Source organism: Ambystoma mexicanum, chromosome 4p, assembly GCF_040938575.1.
Source record: "Ambystoma mexicanum isolate Mex_15411 chromosome 4p, UKY_AmexF1_1, whole genome shotgun sequence".
Taxonomy (NCBI): domain Eukaryota; kingdom Metazoa; phylum Chordata; class Amphibia; order Caudata; family Ambystomatidae; genus Ambystoma; species Ambystoma mexicanum.
In genome coordinates this window covers 28,177,383-28,194,164 of record NC_090927.1, presented here as the reverse complement: position 1 = coordinate 28,194,164, position 16,782 = coordinate 28,177,383, and the positions used below count along the sequence as shown (strand labels likewise).

Here is a 16,782-nt window from a genome sequence, read left to right as displayed (position 1 = left end):
CTGGGGGGTGGGGGTGGGGATAGACATGAGTGGGGGCCTGGTGGAGGCTGCCCCTGGTGGCTGGGGGGTGGGGGTGGTGGGAGACATGGGTGGGGGCCTGGTGGAGGGTGCCCCTGGTGGCTGGGGGGTGGGGGTGGTGGGAGACATGAGTGGGGGCCTGGTGGAGGGTGCCCCTGGTGGCTGGGGGGTGGGGGTGGTGGGAGACATGAGTGGGGGCCTGGTGGAGGCTGCCCCTGCACTGCTGGGGGGTGGGGGTGGTGGGAGACATGAGTGGGGGCCTGGTGGAGGGTGCCCCTGGATGCTGGGGGGTGGGGGTGGTGGGAGACATGAGTGGGGGCCTGGTGGAGGGTGCCCCTGCACTGCTGGGGGGTGGGGGTGGTGGGAGACATGGGTGGGGGCCTGGTGGAGGCTGCCCCTGCACTGCTGGGGGGCAGGGGTGCAGGGGGACATGAGCAGGTGTGCAGGGTAGTCCCCTGTTTTGTGGGCTGCCTGCAGGGGCCGTGGAGGGTGTACAGAGAACACCTGTGAGGACCCACCCAGCCTAATCGCGTGTGTAACTTCCCACACACCCCTGTAATACACGTACCAAGCCAAATCGCATGTGATAATTCCCGCGCACCCCTGTAATACACGTACCTGGCCAAATCGCATGTGAGAATTCCCGCGCACCCCTGTAATACACGTACCCAGCCGAATCGCGTGTAAAACTTCCCGTGTACCCCTGTAATACACGTACCCAGCCAAATCGCGTGTGATAATTCCCGCGTACCCCTGTGATACACGTGCCCTGGCTAATCGCGTGTAAAACTTCACGCGTACCCCTGTAATACACGTACCCTGGCTAATCGCGTGTATAACTTCACGCGTACCCCTGATATGCACGTTACCCGCTTTGCGTTCCTTGTTTGGCAGCCCTGTAAACTGGTCCAGGGTTAGCGCAGCCCTTTGCGATGATTTAGCGATTTTGATGGCTTTTCCTTGCGCGAGGGCGTTCTTGGGGGCGTTACTGGCGCTGCTGCAGGGTCGCTGCGATACTCTGCGCCACGGCTGGTTTGGGAGCCTAAAATCCATGAATACGCTGTGCGCGGAAATCGGTTTTAGCGCACGTGCCTGGCGCAGACAATCGCACGCGGACACTCTGCGCCAGCCGCTTGCGACACTTTTCTGCGAAATTCTATGAATTACCCTGTTGGTTGCTTTTGCAGAGTTGCTTGCAGCTCTACCCCTCATAAGCCTTCAAACTTGTGGCCCTACAGTGATTCTATTTTTCTACAAAGACTTCTAAAACATTGTGCAAGACTTTTACTTACCTGCTTCAGCTCACCTAGACTTTTTTTCAATTGACATTGGCTGTCCTGGCTCCCTGAATGACTCTTCTTACCTCTGACTTTTTGCTTTACCTTCCTCCAGGAAAGGGTTAATTTACTTTGCATTGGGAGGTTCAAAAGTATTTACCTGCTTCAGAATAATTTTAACCCCCGTTTTATTTCCAAGCCCTTTCTTTGACACCAAATTCAATATTGCTCTAAATGTACCATTGATATATTAATGTCCACAGTGTCCTAGTTATTTAAGTCACCTCAGGGTGTAAGACCTTCCTGTGTGCCATCCCAAATGGGTACTTGCTGATTTAGAGAAACTAAGAGTGTCTATTTTGAAGTGTATTTTTGTGTTGTGTGTTGTTACATATATATTACTCCCTCCTGAAGAAGGCTTATTCAACTGACTGTTAAATAAATAAATACTTGTTTAATCAAGAAACCTTGAGTGTAAGAGTTTATTTCAGTACTTGTCACTGTGAATCTCTGTGTAAGAACCCTACTGCTCACATTGACCCCTCTTGAGATAAGCCTGGCTGCTCAGCCACACTACCATCCAAAGGTTTGTTGGTTTTGTTTATTAATTTATATGGCGCACCAAACCCAAGGGTATCTGAACACACTTACAGGGAGGCTACAGGTATATATTTCGGCATTATTTACAATGTTACAACGGGATATGCAAAAATTATAGCAAGATATACAGAATATTACATTAGTTATATACAGCAAATGTTAGAGCAAAAATGCAGAGTATAACTGAAAGTTTATGTGCAACATGATGCAAGGCTAAGGTCAATGGTCATTGGCTCTGAGCCAGTTTAGGGTGTTGTGCCTGAAGTTGGGGAAGTGTTGGTCCGCTCTCAAGGAAGACGGGAGGGCATTCTAGTACTGTGCTGCCATTACAGGGAAGCTACTTCCCCTTGCTTTTTTTAGTTTGAATCTATTCAAAGGAGAACAAGGTTGGTGTAGTTTCCCAAAGGGTACTGCACACAATCTTGCCTAATAATAATACTTCTGGTTGTAAGTGTTTCTGTTAAACCCTTGGTATACCACAAGTCCTTTGTACCTTCCTGCAGCCCTCTCTCCCTCGTAAAATAAGCCTGGCTGCTCTGTCTACGATACCATGAACTTAGGTGGTACAGTCTTATACTAAGAGTGGAGTCTTGTACTGCCTCAGTTGAAGGGTTTTCCTAAGCCCTTAGTTGGACTTCGGAAAAACTGTCCTAACACTGTCATCTTCCCGTGGGGACCTGCCGGTTACATTGTTGTTCTTCACCATAAAAGGCACTGTCTGGCTCCTGGGTACTTTCCTGGGCAGTTGTTGATTTGCTGTTCGCTCCTTCGGAGTCACGTTTGGGTGGACAACCCAACCGTGTTCTCCCTGGTCTAAGGATATCTGTCCTAGGAGCTTGAATCCTTCAGGTGGCCTACCTAGCCCCCCTGAACTATTTGAATCTTGTTATTTTACTTGTTACTAAAACGCTTATTCTGATATTTGGCAACTTTGACAGTGTCTGCGTTCCTTTGTTCTGCCGCGCAAGAGTAACTGGTCACCCAGTGCTCCCATCTGACTTTTCTGAGACACTCATTCATCAGATAGTGTTGGACTTCTTAATAAAAGACTTTCCTAAAGGTTGTTACCTACCAGCATTCCTATTTAAGTAAATGTTGTGTTGATGAATGATTTGCTAACTTCAGGATACTCTATACTTACCTGTTTATAATCTAAAGGTATACTATTGAACTGAGTATTGCAACAACTCATATCGATTGGATATATCTATCTGTGTGAACTGTTTTTACTTACCAGAATTGCATTGAGTTTAATCTTGTCCTAGTATATATAATAAATAACCATATTTTGATATAACGATAGATTGTAAGTGTTCCCTTGACCCTAAGTGTGCTCAAAGGTCTTTGTGCTCAACTACAGCCCTTGTCCCTCTAGACTAAGCCTGGCTGGTCGACCATAGCTTTCCTCCGCTGCTCCTGGTGGAGCAGGATGTGCCTTCCGACATCCAGGCACCAACATTCTCTTTGTCTGCTACATTGAGTACGAGTGGTTTATAAACAAATGATAAGATAGCCACCACCGCTGTATCATGCCTTCCTGCCAGCCCGGAATTGCCTCCTGATGCACCTGGCCTCCCTGGACAAGATGATTGGCCAATGCCCCCAGCAAATCCAGAAGCACGGCTGAGCCAGGAGGCGAAGCTGACCCCAGACCAAAGGCCTGGGTCTAATGCCCCTGTCTTTCCAGGTCCTACCCTTGTCTGCCTTCCCTACCGTTTTACTGATGTTCTACGGTATCCCACAGAACGCAGTGAGGCACTTCCCCAACTCATCTAACCGGCAGTCACTGTGGATCTCACTTACGCTCCCAGCTAAGAGGCGCACCTGCACTTCACAAAAAGCCTGTGCGCCTGATGTGCCGCCAGCCATGAGCAATGCTTGCTTGGACCTCCGCCATCTCCACCTACCACCTGCCTCGTCGAGGCTACCACCCGACATTTACTCAACACAGCCCACGATCCAGCCCGGCTTGATGGCTGATCCCCTCGCACCACATACCAACCTCCTGCCTCCCCAGCCGAGGAAGGTTACGCACCTTGCCACATGCCACCCCCACCTAGACCGCACAGCACCCATCATCCCAGAGCTGCTAACTATGTTTGCTCATTGCCATACACTTGGCCTCCTGTTGCCGCGGCCCACTCACCAACTTTGGCGACCCCAGATGGGACTGCAACATCTCATCACAAGCTTCCCTCAGACTGCCCCCACCGCCCCACTAAGAACTATGGTGCTTGCCACACCATGCATCCGGCCCCCCAGGCCCAATCTGAACTACGCGATAAGGCTAATGCTACTTGGAATGTAACTAGAGCCTCCAGTACCCTCGCCAGATGACCGGATGCCCCTTGGTCCTGCTCTGGCACCAACCATTCGGCTAAATTTACCTGCAACATTTTTCTCCATTCTAATGTACGAAATGTGATGCCTGTGGCCCCCCCTGCCCTTCAGTGACCCTCTGCGCACTGCTAATGCTATACGTGATGTACCTAAACCCTCTACTGTATGCAGTTCGATGCCCGTGGTCCCCCTGCCCTATGCTGACCCTCCATGCACTGCTAACGCTAGGTGTGATGTACATAAAGCCTTTAATGTAAGCAATATGATGCCTGTGGCCCCTCCACCCTGTTCTGACTTCCTCTGCACTGACGAGGACGTTTGTAAGGCCCTTAATTTTTCTCACGCCACATCACGCCCCATCATGCCCATACCGTCCCATATAAAACCACAGCCTTGCAGCACCCAAAGTCACCATATCCAACTACCCGCTGAACAACTCCCTGCCACCTCCCTCACCTTTCCTGCCCACTCTGGAATGGAGTTGCTCCCCGATGCACCAGGAAAGGCGAGTGGCTATACTAAACCACTAGAAATCTCACACCAAGCCGTCTACTAATACTCATATACCCAAACATGTCACTCTTCCATGCAAAAACAGCCCTGCCCCCTGCTCTGCTACCCCGTCACCCAATCACAATAACCTCTACCACCATGCCGCCTGTCAGAAGCTCCATTCTGACCACACCTGTAACTACTACAGTGCTACAGTACACCTATTATGCTCTCCACACCACACCTCCCTCACCTACTAAACACCTAGTAGTGCACACAAGGCCCTGCCTGGGCGCAACATGCTTATATAGACTTTGCTTCAGACTGGCACCACACCACAAGTAGAGATTTGGAGGGAGATCTTTATCCTCTGCAGGGGCCTCCCTCTGGAATAGCCTCCCTGCCGCACTCTGTCTTGAGCCTGATCTCTTTAAGTTCTGGAAACTCCTTAAGACATTCCTCTTCTCCTATTCCTTCTCTCTCCCTCTACCCTGCTAACTGTTCACTCTGCTCTATCCCTCTCTCCCTCCTTGCCACGCAGCCTGCTGACTGGCTGTCTGGCATAGCTCAGTCTCACAGGTCACTGGCAACCTCGCCAGTCCTCTCGCACTTGCCTCCGCGCCTTGCACTTGTCTCATTATTATATATTAATATTATATTTATATTATTATTATAATATTTATTACATTTGTTATACGGCCAAATCCAGAGGTATCACTGTGTAGTTACACACAGTGGGTAAGTACATATTTATAATATAACATAGGAATACAATGAAACAGTGGTATTGTTACTTAAAATGTATATACAGATTGATAGTGGAGGTCTAGTCAGGATGGGTCAGCATTGTTGCTGCACTTGGTCAATGACCCATGAAAGTGGCATCTCTCAGCACTTACCCCAGCTTCTGACTGACTGGGCGCACTTGGTCCTCTCCTGCACCTGTCTGCGCACTTGCACGATCTGAATGCACCATGCCTTGTAGATTGTCTGTTTTTCCCTTGTCTCCCCTGCTTGCATGGTGGCACCTCAATGTACTTGGAAAAACTGCAGAATCGTCATCAGACCTATTTGCTGTTATCTACACTGTTAATTGTATTATATGCACTTGTTCCATGCACCCACTCTGCCCATGCAGACTTGTATCGTTCAGAAATTCAAGGGCTCTGAATGACTGTTGTTTTTTCCCCTTGTTCCCTCCCTCCTTGAGCGCTTTGAAACACTTGCTTTGTGTATAGGCGCTTTACAAATAAACAATACCGTACCATACAATAACATAACGTTTTCATTGTAGCCTGTCATGGAGAATGTCCGTAACAATAGAAATAGAAAGGTCTATGCAAAGAAACCTATTTTTGAAGCGGTTCATGGAAGTCACCTTGCGTTCACTGATATCTAAGATTATTTGGAAGCAAGCCATTTCAGATGTGTAGGTCTTCTGTGCATGCTTAAGGCCTTTGATGATGAAGAGATACATTTTGATCTCCAGAGTTATCACTTTGAGGCTTGCGCGGTGCACCGCTAGACACCCTTTGGTTCGGATCAGCATGATCCCACAGCTGCCTCTAGCCTTTCCCATTGTCTTCTGGGCATTTCTTGTGGATTGTTTTATGAATGTGGGTGAGTATTTTAGGTTGGGGCGCAACAATCCTTCCGGTGTATGTTTTAGGGCTGGAGTGGGTCCTGGAATGTTCAGTCAGTGCCATTGACTGTCTAAGCATGTCTATCATGGTGCCCTTGCCTGACAGTGGAGTTTGAATTGTGGGGCTGTGTAAAGCGGCAAAACAATGAGTAAACTGGCTGGTAAGTACTTACAGTCGAGCATTCAGGCCACTGGGTCACCATTCTGAATGATTAGTAAAAGATGAATTTTAACAAATAGGTGACTGCAAGCGTCAACAACAAACAGCCTCCAACAAAATTCACTAAATGTCTAATTTGCATGCAGGCTCAATGGGTGTTTCACATCATGTATATTTATTTCCTGTTCTTGATTTTCATCGCCAAATATTTCTTTTCACTTATTTCCATTCAGGTTTATTACCACCGCCACAAACCTCTTCAGCAAAGCAGGCCTCCATTGCAGAGAAATTTAAGCAAAAAACTAAACTTGTCACCAGTGCTTCCTCCCTGAGCGAGCAACTTCCAATCTACCCCCGTCGGATTTTGACATTCACAACCAGCGGCCCAGCTTTCAAAAGGCGACGAATGGAGCGCCCCATTCTGCCCCGCATTACAACAGTAGAAGCACAAATCACTCCTAAGAAGGAAGAGGCAACTGCTGCTCTGGCCATGGAAGAATCACCTCAGCGTCAGCAGAGGCACGCTGAAATCCGAGCCAGTGAAATTGACATACTGGAAATAGAGCGGAATGAAAAGAAGACGAGGCAGCAAACAAACTGGGCCGTAAATGTGTTCAAATCATGGCTGAAGGAGCAGTTCAAGCCAGAAGCCTTTGAGCACCTGAGCAAGGGCGACCTGGCTTTGATCCTCCGTGAGTTCTATGCCACTGTGCGTACGACAGACTCACAGCAGTACTCAGTGTCTAGCTATGTGTGCATGCGTGCTGGGATCAACCGCCACATCAATGACCCACCGTACAGTCGCAATTTCAACATCATGAGAGATTCTGAGTTCAACTCTGCCAACAATGTCTTTTTAGCAACACTGAAAAAACTAAAAAAAGAAGGGAAGGACGCAGCAGAAAGCCATCCTGCCATTTCGCCTATTGACATGCAGAAACTGAAAAACTCCAAAGTCCTAAACACCAGCACTCCTGAGGGGCTTATCCGAACTGTGTGGTTCAACATACAGATCCACTTTGCTAGGCGCGGCAGAAAAGGCCAAAGGGAGCTTCCAGCCAATGCTTTCAAAATAATGACCGACCCCCAAGGCTTCAAGTACGCCACATTGGCATTTGACGAGAAAACAAAAAGCCTTGCCGATCCAAGGGAGTACAGGGGCATTATGTATGCTTCAGGCCGCAAAGAACAGTGTCCAGTTTTAGCACTTGAAAAGTACTTGAGTAAGCTCCCACCAAACCCTTCCTCGTTCTACTTGAAGGCTAAGAGGATACCATCATATCTGCTGGACTCCACGCCTATCTGGTATGAAAACCGACCACTGGGAAAGAACACATTGGGAGGAATGATGTCTGCCCTGAGCAAAGAGGCCAACCTAAGCCGCATCTACACTAATCACAGCATACGAGCAACCTCCATCCAGATATTGTCTGATGCCGGGCTCGAAACCAGAGAAATCATGACCCTGACGGGTCACAAGAAAGACTCTTCCGTCAGAGCCTACTGGGCACCTACAGAAACGCAGCGTAAAACCTGGTCCCACCTCCTGACTCTTGCAGGGACCACAGCTGAGAACTCAGAGACTATTGGCATGCCCTCCACCTCGGGCAATGAACTGCGCCTGCCCAATTTTGTACACTGCCGCATTTTGGGTACAGTGTGACAGTGCAATGAAGTGCACTAACTCTTGCGACAACATTCAGAGTAACTCCCCAGACGTTACTATGGAGTGTTTACTGTTAGTTGACCATTTAGGAGTTTATCTTACTACAGAGTTGGCAGGTATTCTGATGTTTTCCCTCCCTCTCCTTGCTGGAATCTTCTTCTATGTGAAAAGTAATTTAAAAAATTGTTCCTCTGTTGTTTTCAAATTAAAAAATAATACTGTATGGCGAGGAGTTGCCTTTTCTATAATGTATTTTCCTATACCTCCTGTTGGGTTTAGTCCTAGAACTGCACTGTGCTTTACTTTCTCGTTCCTCTGCCTTGGCAGGTGGACATAGTCATGATTCATTGTATACAGGTAGATGTTCCCTTTAGCATTGTCCAAGTGAGTGGCCATCGGCTCCACAGCTGTATTTTATTTACAGTCGTGTAGAGTGACTCATTGTGGGGCATCCTGGCTGACTACACTGTTCTGTGGCAGGAGAAGATGGCTTGCTTTTTTATATTAAAAGTGTCTTTTAAATGGGCACTGTGTGCTCTTCAGTAGGTGTGGGTCCTACCAAGCTGTTCTGCATAAGAGCGTCTGTGCTTTGTGAGGTTGGCACCATAGAAGGAGAAACAGACAACAGATTCAATGTAACGAAAATACCTTTATTAACTTAAATGTCAGGATGGTGTAAGGCCTAGCTTGCCCTGTGCTTAAGTGGGATATCCCTACCTAAAGAAACAAAGGATAGTCTGTGTTGGTAAGTTCAACCTAAAAGTCTGTGTCCAAAACCTATGCTTGCCCTCCCAAGTAACATCAAAAACAATGTGTAGGGATGTCAACCATAAATAAAATAGTGTCCCAAAAGTAAAGTTCTGAGCTATTTCCAGCTCATGCTTATTCTTCAGCTTCTCCTCCTCAATTATCAACAAATTCACCACAATGTTCAGGTAGTCTTCTCTTGGATTTGAGCTTAAATACTTCCACCCCTTTTTAAATGTCAGGATACCCTTACACAAGTTCAATGCAGTTTCATGGCAGCAAGTCTCAGGTTTTCCATCCCCAATTTCAATATCAAAAGATGTCACAAAAGAAAGTATCTTGAAGCTTTATCTTTAAGCTATGTTTCAACAATCCCTTAACAGTTAAGGGTTCCCTTCCCCACCCCTTGTATACATCCATAGTAGGTTTCCTTGTTAGCTTATAAAGGTTCTCTGGTCTTGGCGCAGTTGTCAGACAACACGATCCACCCATTACAGGTCACGCAACCAGAAACATTTGGTACTCCTTTTAGCAGTTTGATATTCAACAAACAAATAGTTTCTCGGACTTAACTTAAACTTTGCAGCCAGAGTCCTTCATTCAATTTTAGTTTCCCATTTGCTTTTAGTGCATGATTCAACATTAGCAAGTCCGCTATTTTCCTTCATGATGAACCGTTAGGTCCTTTTTAAATGAGGAAGCGTGTCATTACATGGATGAGGATGCAGAATAGCTCTTACACCAATAACCAGACCGACTCAGGAGGTTGGCAAACAAGAACTGTTTTATTTTTATTTGTCTGAAACCGGGAGTACAACAGATATCAACCGACGTCTCACAGCATAATCTCGAAGCATATGAAAAAACATCTTTTTATAGCAAAAACTCGTCATAAGTGATGTCACACTACGTGGCAAACTGAGAAAACTTACGTAGGATTATGATAGGTCTACGCGGAACATCTAAGTATACTTTCTATATGGGATAGGTTTATGATTGGGCCTCTATTGTCAGGTGGACAACTTATGCCCACCGCTTGTGCAAGTCATCCTCAATATTTGTTAGATACACAACACATCATTGGCTCTTAAACTATAGGGCTCTTCTATACATGGCCCTCTATAATTGGTTGGCACGCCTGTACCCTTCTGGAACATTTGACTCGCTAGCAGCACGCAAGCTGGTACCCCAGGTGCTTGTGGATGGACTTGACCTTGCCCCCCACCCAATTTGCCCACCATCCATCATCACTCATGCCGTCTGCCATTCAAATTGTCTTTGGGCTTGGCCTTGCAGAGTATCACTGTGCCTGAGAATAGAAGGGAGTGTGAGCACATTCTTATCTTCAGTCTCGATGTAGCTTGGCCATTTTCTATTTCCATCCATCCCACGTGACAGGACTGCATTTGAGCTCCTTCCCTCGCATTAAATGATATTAAATTAATAAAACTTGGCATTCATAGTTTTTCCATCGCAACTTAACAGGAGCTCCCCTTGCTTCTCGCATTCATTGTATCTCCTTGAATAGATAACCAGCTCTTGGCTGCCCCAACCATTGACACTGGGTCAGACAGCCTTCTCGATCCTTCCTTGATTTCCAACTGTGTTTCTGCTGCGCCAAACGTTCAGCCCTTCTCTTTCACGGGTCTTTGCTTACTAAAGTTGCGACGTCGAACATCCACACTCTATACATATATATATTGGTGGCACCGCCTGCAGGCTATTCCCTACGTATAGCCAGCCTTCATGATTACTTAGTCTACTTGCATTATAGCATCTGTACAGTTATGAAACGACTCATATATTTTCTTCAGTGTTCTTCGCACATGCAATCTTCATTTCGCACATCAATTGTTACTCAATTCTTTATCTTGTCTTCAGTTTTCATAAGGTTCTCTCCCATGATCATCCTTCTTAGTGCATCACTCTTGTTTCTTGTGATGGTACCAACCTCTTGTATTCATCACTTCACACTTCTTCAGGGACCTCCCTTAAGAGACCATCCTCTATCTGTGGGTACCTCATATAGGGCTTTCTCAATGGATACCTTGTTTCGAGAATTCTTCTTGCAATAGGTATCATTACTGGTGTTGTGCATGTCGCAATTTCCCGCTTCCAACATATAGGAAAAATAGGTGCGGGATTTCCTCTACACTGCTCCCTCTGGTTGATTCATCGACCACTCTCCCATCAGTCTTCACATCTAGACATCCTTGTCTGAAAAAGTGCTTCTTTGGAGTCCACATCTTCATTACTCCCTTCAGAGATCCTGCTGATTTTGCATGGTTATCAGCACTCCACGTCATGTGGCTACATTGTCAATTCGGGCTGCAATAGATCCATCATCCCACATACTCCTTGTGGTTTCTCGGATACAGAAACTTAATTCCCTCAGGTGCTGGAATGATTGCTTCTATATATTTTCTGATTTCTTCATCTGTCAGCTCCTTGGATCCAAACCCAGACTCAGCGTCATTCATGACCTTCATTCCTACTGCTTTCTTTGCTGTCTTCTTACACTGTGCAATTATTATTCTGATCACACAGAATCCGAACATGATCATCACTAGTAGTGCTTCATGAAACTCGAAAATACGCCATTGTGGAATTAAGCTCGGAGACAGGTGGATGCTGAAACAATGATTTAATCAGTCGTTGAAGGATAGGGTTATGCTTAAGGGAATTACTATCAAGTCCTCCCGGTTAACTTCACCGGTGTCTTGGTCTTCCAAAGTATAACGACGTTAGTCCCTGGTCTGGTCTTATCTTGAGGTGTCCGGATAGGCCCACCACTCTGGTTCTCCCCTCTCTCCTTTCTCCGTGTCCTGTGGAATGAGAGCAACCCATTAGTTTGGTTTGGCTTGGCACCCTTTTATCATAACAGGAGGTTTCAAACCCCCTCCAATCACTGGGAGCCTGGGCTAACCCCCTTCTCATTGGTTCCTGGGACGTTGTCCCGCCTCCCTTAAAGGTTGCCGCCCCGGGCTGTCGCCATTCCCGTTTCCCTTGAGGTGGTGAGGGTTCACGTTGGCCATGCGGCCGGGGCCGCGTGGTGTAAGGACGCATCCGGACGATGGCCATCCTTCTCCAGCCACATGTAGTCCTGGCACCATCAGAAGGAGCACGGGGGCGGCGATCCGGTCGCTGCTCTCCCGCGTCCCGGCACCACAGCGAGCACGGCTCCCCGTTCCCCGGGCCGGGGTGGAACCCAGGTGAGTGCTCCGCGGGCCCGCCGCGGCTGTCCACAGAGGCTTCTCTCGCGGCTTCGCCGCAGCTGTCTATAGCGGCTCCTTCCGCAGCATCGCCGCGGCCGCCAGCAGCGCGGCTGTCCGCGGCGGCTTCCCCTTTCCTTGCTACAACGGGAAGGGCGGGCATGGATAGGAGGGCGGGCATGCCGCCACGGAGTCCACCGTCTCCGGACTCGTGCGGGTTGAGTGCACGCCGCGGCACCACCCGAGGCATGACTCCACACATCCCCACCCCGATCCCAGGCCGTTCGGGCCAGGGCGAGCATCTAGACAGATAGTCCGCCACCAGCTGGAATCTGGCAGGTCTGTGCAACGTGATGAAGTCGAAAGGCTGAAGGGAGAGAAACCAGCGGAGAACCCTCTGGTTAGTGTCCTTATGCTGAGCCAGCCACTGGAGGGGGGCATGGTCTGTATACAGGGTGAACCGGCGACCCAGCAGATAATACCGGAGTGAGTCAACGACCCACTTGATGGCCAAGCACTCCTTCTCAATGGTCGAGTAAGCCACCTCGTGGGGCAACAGCTTCTGACTGATGAAGCACACCGGTTGCAGATCCCCTCCGGTCTCCTGCGACAGTACAGCCCTTAGGCCCTGGTTGGAGGCGTCTGTCTGTAAAAAGAAATGTTTCTGGAAGTCCGGACAGCAGAGGACCGGGTTTGACGTGATCCGTCGCTTCAGGTCCGCTATGGCGTTCAAGGCACTTGGGTTGTTGGTCAGATTGGGATCTCCCTTGAGCCTTAACGCGTCTGTCAAAGGTGCGGCCACCGAGGAGAAGTCAGGGATGAATCTCCGGTAATACCCGATCAACCCCAGGAATGCTCGTATTTGTTTCCTGTTGGTGGGAGTCAGTATATCGCGTATAGCCTGGGTTTTGGACAACTGAGGTTTAAGCACTCCCCCACCCACTATGTAGCCAAGATATTTGGTTTCGTGGGTTCCCATCGTAGTCTTCTTGGGGTTGATATGTAACCCTGCCCTCTGTAAATCAGCTACTACTAGTTCCAGATGGTCCAGATGCGACCCCCAGGATTGGCTGTACACGACAATGTCGTCCAGGTAAGCAGCAGCGTATCCAGCATGCGGTCTTAGTATGATGTCCATCAGCCTCTGGAATGTGGCGGGGGCCCCATGGAGTCCAAAGGGTAGAACCTTATATTGGTATAAGCCTTGTGGGGTGGAAAAGGCAGTTTTCTCCCTATCCTGGGTGCGTAGGGGTATCTGCCAATAGCCCTTGGTTAAATCCAGAGTACTTAAGAAATGGACTGCTCCAAGGCCCTCCAGTAGTTCGTCCATCCGAGGCATTGGATAGGCTTCGTATCGGGACACCGCATTCAATTGTCTGTAGTCCATACAGAAACGGACCGAACCGTCCGGTTTAGGAACGAGCACTATGAGGGACGACCAAACGCTGACAGACGGCTCGATGATATCCAAACGTAACATTTCATCCACCTCGGATTTGATGATGTTCCGCCTGGCTTCGGGTATCCGGTACGGTCTAAGCCTCACGGGTGGTCCGGGGTCCGTTTTGATTACATGCTCAAGCACGTTGGTTCGTCCAGGTAAGGAGGAAAAGGCGTCAGCATAGGGGAACAGCCTGTTCCTAATGTCCGTCTTCATTTCGGGGGAAAGGGTGTTTCCCCAGTTGACTGCATCCAGGGTATTGGGAACGGTGTTCAGGATTCCTTCCGATTCGGGTTCCTCGATGCTCACAAAGGCGTCCAGAAGAGGCTTGTTCCATTTTTTTAGAAGGTTGATGTGATAGACCTTTTCTGGGGTAAGTTGATCGGGTTGTTGTACCCGGTAGGTCACTGGGCTTAGCACATCAATGATCTTGTAGGGCCCTCTCCATCTGGCTAAGAGCTTGTAGGCAGGAGTACCAATACCTGGGCCCCTGGGCTGAAGGTTCTCATCCGGCTCCCCTTGTTTTAATTTCTTTCTTGAGTTGTTTGGGCATGTCCAAGGTTGATCTGGGCCAGTGTACGTAATGCGGTTAGGTGTTCCTTTAATTCCTCTGTATACTCGGTTAAGGACACCTCTTCCGTGGATTCCCACTCCTCCTTAACCAGGTCCAGTATCGTCCGAGGTTGTCTCCCAAACAAGAGCTCGAAGGGAGAAAAACCGGTAGAAGACTGGGGGGTGTCTCTTAACACCATTAACACCAGGGGGATCGCCCGATCCCAGTTTTTCTTGGTTGGTCCCGTCACCCTTCTTAGCATTTTTTTGATTGTCTGGTTATATCGTTCTACCAGCCCATCAGTTTGGGGATGGTATACTGAGGTTCTCAATTGTTTGATCTGAAGCTGTCCACATATTTGTTTTAGGAGGGTTGACATGAAATTAGTGCCCTGGTCGGTGATTATCTCGGAGGGTATCCCCACTCGGGCAAAGAACGGGATTAGTTGGTCGCACAATACCCAGGCCGATGTTCCCTTTAGGGGAAAGGCCTCGGGGTAGCGGGTGGCGTAGTTGACTACGACCAATAAGTATTTATAACCGCGGCTGGCTGGTTCCAGGGGTTCCACTATGTCCATGCCGATCCTCTGGAATGGGATCGAAATGAGGGGCATTTTCTGTAGTGGTGCCTTGGCGGGTAGTACCCTGCTGGTAAGCTGGCAGGTGGGACAATTCTTGCAATGTTGGGCTACCTCCCCGTAAATGCCGGGCCAGTAAAACCTCTTTAGAAGATTTTGTTGGGTCTTAAGGGAGGCCATGTGACCCCCACAGGGATGGTTGTGGGCCAGTTGTAGTACTATGAGACGGTGACTCTTCGGTAACACTAATTGTTCTTTTACGGCGTCATCGTCACCCTTATACCTCCGGTATAGGAGACCATGGCGTAGAAGGAACCCTGGGCCACTGGCTAGGTTGGGTTCCCCTTCCCCTGGCCACACGTAGGGTCGGGTCGGTTAGGGTCTCCCCCTTATGGTGTCCTTGTTATCTTCAAGCTTCCAATCGATGGGTCGGGTCATATAACTGGCCTGACACCATGCCATCCGGGTCCGCCTCTTTCGCCCTGGTAGGGGTTCCCGGGAAACAAGGTCCGTTCCCGTAACATCGGATTCGGGTGGGTACTTCTCTTCCATTAGGTCCCTTAAGGTCTGTTTGAAGTGGGGAAGGTCAGTCCCAATTACCACCGGGGTGGGGAGACAAGGTGGGACGGCAACCCTCAAGGGAGTGGAGGTTTCATTTAATTCAATCACTACATCCTTCATTGGGTAACACTTGGTGTCCCCGTGAATGCATCGGATAGGTACCGTTACGTTAGATAAGCAGGGAGAGTTACTCACGGTTGGTGATATGGCCGTCTGCCTGCTGCCGCTGTCCAAGAGTGCACGTGATGGTCGGCCGTCAACACGAATGTCCACCACATAGGGTCCCAGGACGCCCTCCTCGTCTATTGGGTTCAGGTAACCGATGTCCATGGGTTCAACCGGTCTTCTCCTGGGACAAAACCGGGCTATGTGGCCCCACTCGTTGCACTCATAACACTGCGGTTGCTTGTAACCAGGTGTCGCCATTGGGGCCTTCTCTTCGCTTCCTGGTCTCTTGTCCTGTGGTCTCCTGGTGTTCTCGTCTGAGGGTTTCCATCTTATGGGTAGGACTCGGCTACCCCTAATCACATGGGGGTCGGAAACCGGGATGGCAATGCGGGCTGATACTCCTGTGGGTGGTAGCCGGAAGAGACCTGCCTTCTGATATGCCGACGCAATGTCCACTGCTTCGGTTAGGGTGGGCCGATGGTGCTGCCTGACCCATTTCTGCATTTGCCCGGGCATGGCTTCTATGAACTGTTCCAGTATGATTTTATCGAGCAGGGGTTGGTTAGCGGGGTTTGGAGCCAGCAACCACTTCTCGGCTAGGTCTTTTATCCTATAATACAGCTGGCGTGGGCTTTCCCCAGCCCTGAGTCTGGCTTCCCTTAGCTGGATCCGGTAGGCTTCATCGTCCAGGCCTAAACGGTCTAGCACTGCGGCCTTGATCTCTCCGTACAGCGTATTGCCGTTGGGGTTTACCGCCTGGTAGGCACCCTGCATCACCCCAGATAGAAGGGGGGCGACATACTGACCCCACCGGTCCGGAGGCCATTGCGCGTTCCTGGCTATGCGTTCGAAACTGGTAAAGAAAAAGGCAGGGTCCTCCCCGTCCCTATACTTCTGCAGGAGGGCCGAGGGCACCAGTGGTTGGTTTCTCGTATTGGCTACTGCATCCGTGAGACGGGTTATGGTCTCATGCTGTTTGTCCTGCGCAGTGGTCTGTATAGTACCCTGCAGCTGGATGGCCTATTGAAAGGCTTGCCGATCCGCAGCTGCTTGTTGTGACTGCAGCTGCACCATCTGTTGCAATTGCTGTTGACCCTCGGTCAGGGTCTTTATCAATGCCTCCATAGCGCTGTCAGAAATCCCACCTTCGTCGCCAGTGTGGAATTAAGCTCGGAGACAGATGGATGCTGAAACAATGATTTAATCAGTGGTTGAAGGATAGGGTTATGCTTAAGGGAATTACTATCAAGTCCTCCCGGTTAACTTCACCGGTGTCTTGGTCTTCCAAAGTATAACGACGTTAGTCCTGGTCTGGTCTTATCTTGAGG

General features: G+C 49.1%; 1 protein-coding gene across 2 annotated transcripts in view; it reads left to right on the top strand.

The window, feature by feature from the left end:
* LOC138452926 (uncharacterized protein KIAA1958-like) overlaps positions 1-8,418 on the top strand; it is a 523,224-nt gene extending 514,806 nt beyond the window's left edge. For both annotated transcript variants that reach the window (XM_069605281.1, XM_069605283.1), the window contains one exon: positions 6,763-8,418. In XM_069605281.1, coding sequence (XP_069461382.1) covers positions 6,763-8,192 — 1,430 coding nt within the window. In that variant the 3' untranslated portion in view covers positions 8,193-8,418. The remainder of the gene's footprint in view (positions 1-6,762) is intronic.
* Positions 8,419-16,782: the final 8,364 nt, after the last annotated feature.